Consider the following 15,444-nt stretch of genomic DNA (forward strand, 5'->3'; position numbering starts at 1 on the left):
TATGAGAATGAGATGATGAGCGATGCTAATGTTGTTAGCATTTTTACCTTCCTTGGTTATTGGATTAAACTGGGAAGGCGAAAATTTGTTTACAGATCTTTTCCCTTTTGAATGGTGTTCTGGATTCACGAATAAATTGAGTAAATTTTTGCTCTTCAAATATTCCAATCTAAATTTGTAAAAGATCACGAGATGAATATTTCCCTGTTTTTCGAGTCTTGTTACCAAGAAATTGCCTTTACACACAATTTTACCATCATGATGTGGGTTACTTTCTCCAACCAGATTATAAGAGTGATGATTATGAGGATGAAGAAGACCATGAAGATGATGGAGTTGATGAAGTTGATGATGAAAATGATGAGACACAACCTTATTTTCGTTATCAGATGAATATGTTTGCGTGGATAGGAAAGCTTCCCATTATTTGTATTAATATTAGTATATAATATATTTATTTTGTTTTTTCCGCTGCCTATTGAATCTTCCAATGTAGAGTTGATATTTTCCCTGTGCTTTGGGTGGAGATTGAGAGAGAGCAAGATGAAGATGAAGAACACGATGGTGAAGGTAATGATGATGGATAAGAACATTTCAAAATAGTAATGTTAAGAGGAGAGAAATGTTATCAAATCAAGAGACAATTCCCATTTCTTGATTTGCTTTTTGTTCATTGCTTCTTGGCGTACTTTTCTTCCTGTCGCAGGAATGTTTCAATGTTTCAAGAATAACCAAATTCGAAAACCAGAAAATTCGATCCTCAGTTGATAGCCAACCTCCATCAAGCTGCTATGTGTTGATGAACAATTAGGCCTTCAATAAATCTGGTTCTTCTCTTTACTGGTAATCCATTCCTTGACTGATGTTTCCTTTGATTTGGTTATCTTGTGTGATCATCTTCCGAAAATCATCTAGAGATTGACAATTCCTAATTGAATTTCTCATCAACCATCCAGAAGCATATTTCCATCTCCTCTTTACACATGATTATTGAAAGTTTAACCGTTGATTAGTGGTATAGTTATTGTGATATATTGATATTATTAATAAATTGCTAGGCACTATAGTGTGAGTGATTTGATTATTAATATTATTGTTGAGATTATTTTTGCTTGTATTGGGATTTGTGTAACTTTTTGTTTCTCTTTCCATTCCTTTTATGCTCATGTTCAGTTGATCGATACAAAATGTCCAAAATGTCCAATTTATGGTTATTTGCTTTACTTTCGTCATCTTGTCATCGGTTTTAATTCTTGCAAAAAAAATGTTGATATTCCTTTCCAATGGGTTAAACCAATGATTACCTTAAGCTAGGTAAGAAGCACATGATTAATGAAATCAATGAAATGGCAAGGCTCCAATTTGATGATCCAATTTGATTTGAATGACTAGTACAAGTTGAATTATGACGGTTTTCTGGAATTCAATTAAAAAGAACAAGAAAATTTGTATTTAGTATGATAATATGAAACAGGTAAAAAGAAGAGAATATGATAATTTTTTTGGGTAAAAATCTGAAGATGGTTCAGTTATACAAACAATGAAGCCTTTACAATTATAACTTAAAACATATTTATTCTGCTTTTTAAAGATTGGATGAAACTTGAAACAAAATCTGAAAGGCAAAAAGTAAGTTCTGTTTACAAAGAGTTTAATCAAGTTGGCTGGTGAGAAGATAAATGAAGATGAAAATGTTCAAGATTCGGGTTCAATAATTGATAAAGTAAATATTGGTTACAGGCAAAGGTAAAAGGGTTGGCAAAGTGATTAATATTATGAGCATACAAAAGCACAAATGAAGGTAAAATGGTTAAATGTTGAACCAAAATTAAACCAGTGAATGTCCAGTTTGGGTTCACAATTTTATCCAATAAAGAAACGGTCAAAGCAAATAATTAAATGAAAAGTGACAATCAATTGTAACATTTCACCTGAAAATGTATCAACTTGTTGTCAACTAATGTTGACAAAATAAGTGAACCTAAAAGCATTTGACATTTTCTGAAGGATTTACTGATTAAAATCAAACAATTGAATCATTCAATTTTCAGTTCAAATCAATTTTAAATATAAAAAGCCCATTTTCAAGCTCAAAGTTTACACAGAAAATGAGATTCATTTGAAGACATTTTTTTAGCAGAATTCAAAGTCAACAGAAAAAAATATCAACCTTTCAATGGAAGTTTCTATTCACCAAACAGAATCAAATGAAAAGATTAATTGTTAAGCTAAACAATGATTCAATGAATTGATGAGATTTAGCTTTTTTCAAATTTAACATAAAATGAACCAGAAAATGGGAAACACTTTTGGGTTTACCTAAAAGTATTGATTATTTCCTAGACACTAGGCCTTACAGATTTGCTGTTGTATTACAATTTGTAATCCTTGAGAGAAATTAATAAATCAGAGAATCTGAATTGAGGAAAATTGGGTGAAAACATTTAGAATGATTAAGACCATTAATGACAATAAAAACGATAATCTTGGATGCAATATCATTCAAGTGTTGCTGACAAATCATTTCATGTTTCAATTGAAACAATTTATTTTTATTATTTACTTGACTGATTTTTCAACTTGAACAGTTGGAGTAAATTTTTACAACAGTTACATGTAACTGGTTATATAAATTGAATAAATTTATTTTAATATTATTATCGTTTTTACCTTCAATCCTAATTTGTTATCACATGAGTTAACCAAAGGCGAAAATGAAATTTGAAAAAAGTTGCTTTTCTCAGTCAAAATCTGCTGGAAAATATTCATTTTTGTGAAGAAGAAAAAAAAATGATAACATTTTTGATTCAATCTCTCATTATTACAGTTGTTCACCTTTAAGCAAACTTGAAATTATTCAAAATTGATTTGTAATAACATGAACAACAAAGCATGCACCTTTGATTCATTTTCATTATGAATAAACATGGCTAAACTTGATGATTGCTGAAAATCCTTTTCTTTCCTTATTCAATCTCATTTCAAATAGTTCAGAGTTTTATCTTATTTACCTTTTCCAACTCTTTGCCCAACATTTTTATTGATTATTTGAAAATTTTCTCCCTTTCCAAGAGTAAAGCTAACATGCTTTTTCAGGCGATTTTATCCTGAAATTTCCTGATTAACCAAAATTAAATTAGCAAATGTTATTACATTGAAAATTTATGAATGTAAAAACAAACAAAAAACTTGGTTTAACCAGAAAATTTCAATATCAACTTTACAGTTTCATTAATTATTGATTCTCATAGATTTTGGGTTTACTCTGAAAATGAAACAAAATTGAGAATCAAGAAAATTGTTGGAACAAGATTACTTGATATTGAATAATCTCAAGATAGACTTCCATGTCAATGTCAACCCGAATTAGCAATTGATTGATTAAATTTTCACCAATCTACAAATTGATTGGCACAATGAAAGTTGCTTTAAAAAGTGAAGGGGAAACAAATGGTTGAGTTGATTAACCAGGAAAAACAGAGAAATATAAAAACTAACAATAATGTGAAATGTCAAAATGAATTAGATGTAATTTGATGAGATAAAATGAAAAGGAACAGAAAAAAATACATGAAAAGAAGAAGAAGAAAAAAAGTTGATTTTGTTTTCATTTTCACCAGAAATCTTATTCCCAGCATTTTTACATTCAACTCATGAATTAAACTAAACAGAGTTACTGTTGAATAATTGACAATCTAAATAATTGCAATCAATCTTAAAGCCTTCAAAAAAATAACAACATAACAATAGAAGCGACTATCAAGTGAAACCAAGAACAGTATTAATATAACGAGTTTACAAGACACTTTATTATGGGTTAAAATAAAGTTACAATTATAAATGATGCTGATACTGCTTTGATCATCATCATGATGACGGTTGAAGTTGGCAAAAATAAATAGCAAAACAAAACACAAAACAAGTCTCAGAATTGCTGTATTTATGTGTGTACATCTTTCCTCATTTATCTATCTATTCATCTTGTGTGACATTCATCCAGAGATGGAGAGAAAAATGATAAAAGAATGAGATGAACAAGAAGAAGAGGAGAAAAGATAAATAAGGTAAGAGAAGATAAAGTCCTGAGGTAAAATCGATTCCAAGTCGAATCTTGTCTCTCAGGGATTCCAAGCACGAATGGTAAGGAAATGAAAGATAAATAATATGAAAAGACAGAGAAGCAAAATGATGATCAAGAGGGAAAAGATGAGGATGAAGAGGAGGACAAAAAGACAATTTTTTCTTCTTCTTTTTCAGAGTTTTTGTTGTTTCTTTACTCTGTTTTTTTGTGTTCAGGGTTGAGCTTTCAAAGCTTAACAAAGTATCATTGAAAGATTCCTATTCTTAAGTAACTGATTCTTAAGATTTGGACTGATATTTTGATATTGATAATGTTATTGTTGTTCATTATGATCGCTTGTAACTTTAGGGTTAACCTGTAACAGTAAAATGGTCAATTAGATAATTTTTGCTCAAGGAAAAACATTTTGTTTCATTTTTACGTTTCATGTTTAACTTTAAACTTTAATCATTAATTTAAAATCAACATTTTATTGATTTTTTTGGACAAAATTTTGTCTTTTGTTTTAACGATCTTTTCAAATGTCATTTTGGGTTGATTTCAATGTTTTACCGACTCGAGTAATCTGTAATTGTAATACAATGATTTGTATTTTAACCATTAATTGTTGTCTTGGATCAATATTTTTTGGCTCAAGTGTGAATGGTTGGCAAATGGTGAGATACATTAATACAATCATTAAATGGTAAAGGTAAAAGTGATCATAAAAAGGAGAAAGGTTGATGATAGAGAAAAGGTTGAAATTGAAATATAATCAATGGAGCAAATAATGATGAATATTGATTGGATTGGATCAATTGTCTGATCATTGGATTGACTGATTTGTTAGGTGTAATGAAATGGATAATGAAAGGGAGAGGAGTTTCAATGAGAATTGCAATGTTATAATAATGATATTAATTTGAATAGAGAAGTGAATTACATTGTATAATGATTAACATGAACAATGAATATTAAATCCTATTTATAAAGGCTTAACTAATCTGATCAAGAAGAGTAAAATTAAGGATAAGAGGATGAATGGTGAAAGCAAGATGATGGGATGAAGGAGGAAAATAGTTTATCCTTTCATTTAATTGTCAAAAAAAGGTTCTCATTCTGTTCAGGGGAAAGGATTAAATTGAGTACTTATCAGGTTATCATTAATTATATTTGTTCACTCATGATTTGTAATGGAATAACGAAGAAAAATTTTACTCCATATTATGACGGAGTAATTCAATTGATTGTTGATTGAGTTTTTGTCACAAAATCTCATTAAGTTGCAGTTGAGAGTGGAAAGATAATTAAACTGATTCTCATCTTTTGCATGATCAAACAATTCAAATGAATAGTTAATTAACAAGATAATGGTAAGCGATTTGATTACAATTTTTTGGGTTATTTCAATATTTTCAATTGAAACTTGCAAAGGCAAACCCAATAGACTTTTTAGATTGAAAAAAGTATCTTTTGGGTTAATCCAAGGTAAAAGAGTTTTTGGGTTCACTTTGCTTCTTTTAACAAGGTTTAGTGAAGGTAACCAGAACTTTTCAGGATAGGATTTGATAGCAATAGATCCCATGAGAAGTGTCATTAGTGTGACCAGACAAGATGGAGAAGATGGTAAAATTTTGTTGGTCAGTTGATAGGTTTGTGTTAGCTGTTGGTAAGATGGTCAAGGGATGCAAGGATAACATCATCTGGAGTAAGAGTAGAAGAGTAATAGAGAAATCAAAGTTTCTCTCTTCTTCAAAGTTCAGTTCAATTGGATGAGATAAAGTTTCAGTTTGGGTTTATAGACAAGTAAAAATAAGTTAAACAACAATAATGATGATTGTAATGATGTTGGTAATAAAGGTTGGGTTGCATGAGATTTGCTATAAAAATGGTCAATCATTAGCCCTAGTTGACCAGATTTTTTTGTTAGACTTGAATCTCACGGAGAAATGAGCAAAATTTTGCAGCTAATGGAGAGACTTTAATTTGATCCATTTCCAATTTTCATCGTAAATTGTTCCTAAACAATTGACTAAATTGCTAAATTTAGGTTCACTAAATGTTTATTGTTACAGAGTTATTGGTTTGGGTACACACTTTGTACCAAAAAACACGAATGGTTCCCTGGTAATTGAAAATTAAACCATGGTAATTCAATTGTTAGATAAATAAACAGAGCAATGTTTATACTTGGATATGTAAATCATTGCGCCTCTCTGAATAAATAATGATTGGAAAGTAAAAAACAAGGTAAAAACCTGAAAATTGCAATATTGACAAGCAAAGGCAATAAATATTAACTACTAATAAGGATTTCATGTTATTTCATTATAAGATATCGTGCAGAAATGTCTAACAATTAAATTCATTTTTTATGTGTTTTTTTTGGGTAAAACATGAAAAATATTTTATGACATTTTTGCAGGTTTATGAAAGAAAAAATAATTACCAAGAAAATTGACAAAACCCATTTCTTACGTTTTACTAGTTTACATCCACTTCAGTATGCTAGAAACATGATTCAGGTAATTAATGATAATTCTCATTAAGCTATAATAGGTTCATGAATAAAAAACCATTTTCTTCTTGAATATGAACCAATGGACACACAAATCATGCTTCTTAGCATATTATGTTTATGAATAATTATTTAGGAAAATGGGTTTCTATTTAAAATTTACTTACCAAGAGCATTGATAAGTTTGGGTAAAAAGTTTTTCCAAAAGGCACATTGTTTTGCCCTGAGACCTCGTCCAATTGATGAATCGTTGGTTGAAATGACAAGATATTCTTTCTCATGAGCAGTGTACTCAGGCCACACGATTGATTCCGTATCATCACCATCGGGAAATTGTTTATTTGGATTGCTAGAAGATTTTTTAATGGAAAGCAAAAATATTAGATCAACAAAAAGTGAATGTTGAAAGGTTGACTAAGAATTGATTGATTACCCGGTTCTGGCAAAATTGGCCCAATATCTCATTATCCGTTTACTTAATTGAACTTCTGCAGGCGTATAACCATGAACTGGATCTAATGGTTCACCAAGAACAAATTTGATCTCCTCACCATGAATAACTCCCATCCAGGAAGGCCAAAAACTTTTTGATGATCGATGGGTAAAATGGTAGGTCCAAACATCATTACCATAAAGAGCATAACGATATGACATTTCATTAACTGGACAAGTAAAATGGTAATCACCAACAAATTTATCAGTTGCTTCACGATTCTCAATTTGATCATCTGGATTAATCCAATGTGTATACTCTTGGATAACTGCTTCTTGGGCTAAAGGACTCAGATGGGGATAAATGATCCGGATCAAGGATTGAAATTCACTGCGCGAAATATAAATGCCTTCACTTAAATTAAATATGTGCGGTGAATGGTAAACAAGCCAATAGGTTCCCTCATCACGATTGCTTCCAGTCAAAATAGGTGTGTGTTTAAAATTTTTGGTTCGCAGGGAAACCTCGGGATCTTCATCGAGAAAGGATCCATCCACAATGGGTATAAAGGCAAACTCAACCACACCGGTTGTTGTCTCTTCCTGGGCAACCAATTCAGAGGCAGGTATAGATTGCATACATTCAATAATGGCATGTACAGAGCGAGTCGAGGTTGACCCACAGCCAACTGCTTGGGCAAGTGCAAGGCTCCGTTGATAGGCTTTTTTTCGATCAGAGATGGCCCATGGACAGGTTGCTGAGCCTGATTGTAAAATGGCTTGGCTGAAAACGTTGCGTGATAGAGGTGAAAGCAAGTGAAGAGCTGCTGAAACTGCACCAGCTGATTCACCGAAAATGGTTATGTTTGCCGGATTACCACCAAAGGCAGCTATATTTTCACGGATCCATTCCATGGCCATTAACTGGTCAAAAAGTCCAGCATTACCGGGAGCATCGGAGGTGTCAAAAAAAATAAACCCAAGAGAGGCAACACGATAGTTAATGGAGACAAAAATGATTGACTCTTCACCAGCCAAAACGGAACCATCGTAAAAATCAAGTGACGAGCTTCCAGACCAAAAGCCTCCTCCATAGATCCATAATAAAACGGCTGCTGATTTGGGACGAGGTCGAGGTACCCAAATGTTTACTGATAGGCAATCCTCGTCAAGGGGAACATTTGGATTCCATTCGGTGGCACCCATAAAGTTACCAAAAAAGGTATCATTGACTTGGTAACATGCACCTGAAAATGAGGTTGCATTGAATATTCCTTGCCATGAATCGATGGGCTTAGGATGGCGAAAGCGAAACTTTCCAGTCGGTGGTTTTGCATAACGGATACCCAAAAAAGCATCAACTGGTTTACCGGTGGGTGAAACAACTGATCGACCACGAACATAACCTTTTTTTGTCAACACAATTAATGGATCGTTATGGTGATGGTGATGATGGTGCTCTGAGTTAAAGGAGGATGAAGATGAAGGTCCATCGGCATGAAATGAATTTATCTCAGAGTGAGGTAAGGCGGAGGAGAAAACATTGGCTGAAGATTGAAATAAAAGTATTACTACAATTGGAACCAGTAAATGATTCCAAAGGGTTTTCACAGTAAACACAGTAACTGACTTTAGGATCGAGTTGGTTATACGCTTGATTACATTATTATTACTATTACATCGACTATTGGTGTATTGATGGTGGGTTAAAGTTGTCACAATTACATTATTAAAGTGATTAATGTTGTGGTTAAACATTGGTACCATTATTTAACAATGATACTAATAACCTATGAAACGTGAGTGAATACAAAACAAAGGAAAGCTCGAGCGATAGAGGGAAAAGAATGAACACAATTTACCAAAAAAGAAGCTCAGAATTGTAGAAAAAGGATTAAAGCAGGAATCGGGTGGATGATGATGATGATGATTCCAATGGTGCAAATAAATAATGACGTTGATTTTCAACAATTATAGATGAAAATAATCGGCAGTAAATAAAAACAATGTAAACAATGGTAATCACAATGGAAAGCAAAGCAAACTGGTCTTGTTGTTGTTGACACTTTTGCCTTCTCCCTTTTGATTATTTGATTTAACCATTGGATTATGTTGAATTGTAAATTGAATGAACAATAATAACAATAATCATTTCTCTTTTGCTAATTTCACTTTTAAATTGTAATTATTAAAAGTAACTAAAATAATAATGAAAATAAAATTGGGTTGAAATTAACTAACAAAACAATGCACACAACAGGATCCTGGTATTGGATGTAATTTTGGCTTGTTTGTTGTGTTATATCAAGTCTTTTCTTCTTTCCCTTCATTACATTTGGAGAAACATATTAGAACCTTCAAACTCACATAGGAATGAAAGATGATGATGATGATGATGATGAAGACGAGAAAGGAAGAGAACACTTTTGATTACAATTGAGCACAATTGAGAGTTTCTTTACCTTCCAGGTTCCAGATTTGCTTCTTTTAAATCAACCATGCGCCTAACTCGAGAATGAAGGAAATCTCAACTTACTCAAATTATTCAATGCATTAGGAAAATCGATTTTATGGTCGATTTAAAAACCGTTCTAAATCGTCAAAACTATCAAAATATCGAGAAAATTGGCCAAATTAATTGAATACCGACATAAACATTGACTAAATCCAGCAACTAAATTATTAAGCGTCAAAATGAAAGAAAATTCAAGAATCAAAAATTGAACATACATTGAAATGAGTAAAAGTGACAAAATGAAAATTGTAACACTTAAAACAATATTAATGTAAAAATAAAGCAAATTTTGAAGACTAAATTTTTGTCATTCGCTTTATTAACTTTACTCAAGTTTATTGAAATTAGATGAACGGTCGACAATTCTGGTTGACATTTTAACAAGAGAGGGAAGATACGCATTAGGCACTGATAGACGTTAAGCGTGGTGACATATAATAATTTGCACGTTAGTTACAGATTTTATCCTAAAACGAGCGACGTTTATGATCAATCCGATCACATAATTAAAAGATGGATTCAGTGAAGCTTAAGAATTCAGAAAGAGAGTTTGAATTATTAAAATAAATATTTGACACTTTAATTAGCCTTAAATATTACAAAATTAATATCATCGAATAGTTTGACAATTTAAATCTCTTTACAAAATCACGATGGGAAGCGAGAGATCTTCCAGCGCAAAAAATGATAACGCATCACGATGGAAGTGGCATGACAGATGTTGATGTATTTGATTAACTGGACTTCGGTGTGCAAAAGTTTGACTCTTTTCGGAAATGGTTTCTTCTTGAAATACAAAATAAATCGTTAAATCTATTCGAATTTACCAAATTTTTTCAATTTGAAAGACCCAACAATGTTTTCAAAAGGTCCTATTACAAAATAGTGAAATATTAAACCAGCAAGATATGCAAAGATAATCAAACATATTGAATCAGCGAGGAACTGTGAATGAAAACAATGAGAAAGGCATTAATCAAAATTGGTTTGAACATGAAAATCAAGATGAATATATGGTGCACTTACGCTATAATCAAAAACGATCTTCGATTTGCCAGAGAAGTACCAAAGAAAAAGAATGTAATGGACGAAAAAGGTTGCTCTTGATGCTGCATAAAACATCTTGTATTTGGTTGATGGTGTTCTGTCATTCAAATTCTTGGATTGACCATTTTCCTTTGGTCCATCAATGCTATTATCATTAGCATCAAGCTTTTTATCATCGTATAGTATATTTGCCATCACTGTATAAGCTTGTGTACGCACAGAAAAGGCAATCCAAGCAAATCCAAGTGTGCATATTATTTTACAGGTTAAAGCGTGGATTGCGTACCAGACACGATTACCTTCAAGTCTCCAAACATTCCAAATTCCTGGTGAATATGATTGTAAAATGACTAGTGTGGTCAGAATGATTGTTATGAGTCGCTCAGTTCTCTGTTTAAAGATAGACAGAAAAATCGTAAGTTATACTGTTGCAATTGGTGTCATTAAAAGACTCACCTCGGAGATGACTATCATTGGATTTTGTATCAGATAAAATGTAACTAACAAGCTAAATGAATAGGTAAATATATGGGCTTCCGTGCGAGTATAACTGCGAATTAAGAAGGTTTCAACTTGCCTGAAACAGAAAAATTGATTTAAGTATTAATAAAATTTGTTTAGAGTCAAAATATTGGGTTATACTCACGAGAAATGTTCATTAGAGTAACCGGCTAATCTGTAAACAATGTTATTTGAATAAAAAATCCAAAATATTGAGACCAAACCAATCAGAACAGTGATAATATTAACAATCACTCCTATTTTTGGCCTTGTTTTGTACAAATAGACAATCCCTAGCGCCAAAATGAATAGATGAAATTCAACCGCCATTGACCAAAAATAGCAGAAACACTGTAAGACAGAGACAAATAATGATTTGTATTAGATCACATTCTGAATATGAAACTGAGAATCGCATTAAATACCATATCATAAACGTTCTGGTAATTGTTGATATGCAGCAATAGAGTCCAAAAGTTATTGCTACAAACATTTGATCGCCATTCAGTATGCAGGGAATAAATAGGACCAGAACCGAATAATGGTAAAACAATTTTCATCGCCACTGCAACCATCAAAACTGGCCAATACCTAAATAATCATAAAAAGTAGGAGATCGTCGATTATTTTTGATACTGTATTTGCATTACAGTTAAATATGGAGGTTACTCACAAAACTAATCGTTTTATTAACAATTTAACGTAAGTTGAAAATGATGTATTTGGTTTTATTGTTGCCCATAGCTGTAACCCAATGGCTGATCCTCTGTTGTAAAAAATTCATTATTAATCTGGATATTTGTTGAAAATTAGACAAAATTTACCCGACATAAATCATGCCACTGTAAATCCAATCACTATTAACTGGTTGAAAGCCCCATCCACTTGCATAGTAAGTAATCGTATCCAAACTTTCTGTAAACATTAAGAAAATATGAGAATCTGTAACACTTTCAAAGCGAATTTCAGGAGAAAAGCGCAAATTTACCTGCCATGTAGATTAACTTTGACATGGGAATCAAACCAAAGTAATGAATAAGCAAGAATATGAAAGAAATCAAAATACGCATTTGATCAATTATGAAGATTCTCCCTTTTTTATGGCCATTGATCAGATTTGTATGAGTTTCTTGAATAGCAAAATACTTCAACCAGAAGCAATTGAATGTAAAATATAACCCAAAATGATGTACTAATGATGATATTAAAACCAGTCCAATGATCACAACAAGAAAAGCTCTAGAGAATGACAAAATATCCGAAATTTATCAATCAATTGTTTTATGTGTTTATAGTCAAAAATAAGCGAATCTTTATACTAACAATGACCACTTTTGAGATGCATTTGCCTTCGCCAATCTTTGAGTGAATGTTGATGGTCTTTGACAGCCATGGAAGTAAACCTTTTCCCAACCAATTGGTTTCATAACTATTAAAAACAATTTGCAAATGATTAGTCGGTTTATATAATTAATACAAAGGTTCATTTGTGTTTACCTGAAGATATAAGGTTATCAACATCGTCCTGTGAGCAAGAGGTCGGAAGACAAAAACCGATGTGAATTGTAGCATTGTAACGCAATGAAAACCAATGTGGATAAAGAGTTTGATTGACTGGTAAAACTGATGCTGAGCAATAATTAGTTTCTTGAATCGTTAAGCATTGACTGTAGCCTTCGAAATCCGAGTATGATGATTCAAAAAACTTTGAAGGTAAGTGACTCGATGAGGTTAATACTGTTATTGAGAGCAAACAATAGATCAAGTTAGAGATAAAACAAAAATAATTCAAGTACAGAACAGTAATATTTCGGAATAGCATGATTTGTAACATCGATAGTCAAAGAATGGCTATTGAAACAAATGCCAAAGAAAGCCTTTATTAAAGATCATATTGCAACTAATTTAATTAAATCCCAATTTAAGTTTGATATAATCCGAGTTGAAATTAGATTTAGGTACCAAACACTAGATCCATTGTATTATAAAAGGTCCTAAGAAGTACTTGAAATGAACATAAAGGGAATTTTCGCAGAGGAATTAGACTTATGAAGAACTTGAGATCTTTACTGGACTAATGCCGAAACTTTCTTAAAGGTCTTTGAGCTATTATTAATAATTTTATTTCAGTCTCGATACATTATTATGTTAAAACATTGGGTATTGTTACTAAAAAGACACAAATAGCAACAATTGTTGCTTTTATGCACAAATTGAAACAAGTTGACAAAATGCTGAAAGTAAAATGGGCAAAAACGGGTAATAATTAACTTCTTGTAAATTTGTACTCTGTAGGTTTGTAGGAAATTAAAAACTGAATCCATTAGTACGGTTCAAAAACTTCTCCGATCTATATTCTTCGAGAAAATCGAGTTCAAAGTTGAAACTTCGATCGCTTTTTGTACAATAATGGAAGCCGATTTCTTGATGAAACGTCATTGTGCAGATGTTATTTTTGATGGTGAACCTGAAAATGAGTCTATTTCGAGAAATAAAATATCCGATTTTCTGTAAAACAGATAAGATCGATTTTCACTTAAACCGAACTTTTTTTGTGACCGTGTAATTTAGAGATCTGAAACTTATGATTCATCCATAAAAATTAGTTGGTCACATCATGGACTGAACGATTTTTTCAATTCGTTAATAGTTCTCTCGATTTTGGTCATTGACCGGAAAACTTTGAACCTCGATATTTCGAGAATGATGACATCTACAATCATCATTCTATGATCAAACAATACATTTTATCATGCAAAATAATGCGGTATAACTCAAATTTTTCAATAACGAATATCCATTCAACAAACAAGATTTGTGTTTGAGTAACCATTTAACTTTACGAATAATTTATAATTTGATAACACATACAATGCAATGCTATAACTTTTTGCGACGGATCTTCAACAATACAATAGTTGAATATGTTTTAGTCCATATTGATATGTATTGTTTGATCATAGAATGATGATTGTAGATGTCATCATTCTCGAAATATCGAGGTTCAAAGTTTTCCGGTCAATGACCAAAATCGAGAGAACTATTAACGAATTGAAAAAATCGTTCAGTCCATGATGTGACCAACTAATTTTTATGGATGAATCATAAGTTTCAGATCTCTAAATTACACGGTCACAAAAAAAGTTCGGTTTAAGTGAAAATCGATCTTATCTGTTTTACAGAAAATCGGATATTTTATTTCTCGAAATAGACTCATTTTCAGGTTCACCATCAAAAATAACATCTGCACAATGACGTTTCATCAAGAAATCGGCTTCCATTATTGTACAAAAAGCGATCGAAGTTTCAACTTTGAACTCGATGTTCTCGAAAAATATAGATCTGAGAAGCTTTTGAGCTGTACTAATGGATTCAGTTTTTAATTCCCTACAAACTAATAGAGTTTAAATTTACAATAAGTTAATTATTACCCGTTTTTGCCCATTTTACTTTCAGCATTTTGTCAACTTGTTTCAATTTGTGCATAAAAGCAACAATTGTTGCTATTTGTGTCTTTTTAGTAACAAAACCCAATGTTTTAACATAATAATGTATTGAGACTGAAATAAAATTATTAATAATAGCTCAAAGACCTTTAAGAAAGTTTCGGCATCAGTTCAGCAAAGATCTTAAGTCCAGTTTATCCATTGAACGTTCAATTCCACTAAAAAATTTCTTTATTCCGAGTACTTTTTAGGAACCTTTACAATGGACCTAATGTTTGGTGCCTAAATTTGATTTCAACTCAAATTAAGATGATATTCAAACTTACTTTTTAAAGCTTCCTGGTCATCTTGATCTATCAATTCACTGTATAAATTAAGTTTATGTTCACATTGAGACGATAAATTTATTGATTTATGTTGGTTTGTTTTGATGTAGTCCCAAAATGCTCCAGCGAAACCAATCTTAAGCAAAGTACCTTGGTTAGCATGGAAAGGTTTGGTTGAAGATATTTGGTCATCTACATAAGACTGGTCACTTTTACTCAAATTCACTAAACAAACAGAAATAAAGAGAATCGAAACAATTGAAGAACTAAGTTTCAGACTAATGTTCATGATTTGTTGAAACTATTAGGTGTCAAACAGTGAAAGGTTGAAACTCACACAGATAAACACACAATAACTCTTGATTCATTAAGCTCAATGCACTAAATATTGAAATTGAAAACCTTTAGTTACAATGTTGTAATTAAGTGAGCCAGAGAGAGCAAGGATGAAGATGATCAACCTTTAAATCAAGTTTTACGATTTCCAAATAAACTGGCTTTTCCATGTTGACTATTCCTAGTTCAACTTGTTTCACGTAAAAATTCAATGGGTTACCAATGATTTCATTTCAACATTAAACCTGGTTATTTTATTTTCT

General features: G+C 31.7%; 2 protein-coding genes across 2 annotated transcripts; both read right to left on the bottom strand.

Annotated features, from left to right (window-relative positions):
- Nucleotides 1–1,160: 1,160 nt before the first annotated feature.
- LOC107366707 (acetylcholinesterase-like) lies at nt 1,161–9,090 on the bottom strand. The gene is given in 3 exon segments (NM_001323145.1): nt 1,161–1,416; nt 6,746–6,927; nt 7,012–9,090. Coding segments are annotated over 3 exon segments (2,064 nt in total). The 5' UTR covers nt 8,778–9,090; the 3' UTR covers nt 1,161–1,300.
- A 990-nt stretch (nt 9,091–10,080) lies between these two features.
- On the bottom strand, nt 10,081–15,255 carry LOC107366704 (uncharacterized). Its single transcript, XM_015934325.3, has 11 exons — nt 14,846–15,255; nt 12,571–12,810; nt 12,397–12,502; nt 12,062–12,312; nt 11,898–11,988; nt 11,747–11,839; nt 11,499–11,664; nt 11,219–11,424; nt 11,029–11,149; nt 10,552–10,962; nt 10,081–10,470 (listed from the first exon to the last, which is right to left on the bottom strand). The coding sequence occupies exons 1-11, from the start codon at nt 15,132–15,134 to the stop codon at nt 10,339–10,341; spliced, it is 2,106 nt and encodes a 701-aa protein (XP_015789811.2). The 5' UTR covers nt 15,135–15,255; the 3' UTR covers nt 10,081–10,338.
- Between the last annotated feature and the right edge of the window lie 189 nt (nt 15,256–15,444).

The sequence above is a fragment of the Tetranychus urticae genome, chromosome 2, assembly GCF_039701765.1.
Source record: "Tetranychus urticae isolate SD_2017Ah chromosome 2, NJAU_TeUrti_SD_1.0, whole genome shotgun sequence".
NCBI lineage: Eukaryota > Metazoa > Arthropoda > Arachnida > Trombidiformes > Tetranychidae > Tetranychus > Tetranychus urticae.

Coding starts and splice junctions, on each gene's coding strand:
- LOC107366704 (XM_015934325.3), bottom strand. CDS start 15,134: ATGAACATTAGTCTGAAACTTAGTTCTTCAATTGTTTCGATTCTCTTT. Junction 11,150..11,218: donor TACTCTAATGAACATTTCTC/GTGAGTATAACC, acceptor TTTCTGTTTCAG/GCAAGTTGAAACCTTCTTAA. Junction 10,471..10,551: donor AGATCGTTTTTGATTATAGC/GTAAGTGCACCA, acceptor TTTCATTCACAG/TTCCTCGCTGATTCAATATG.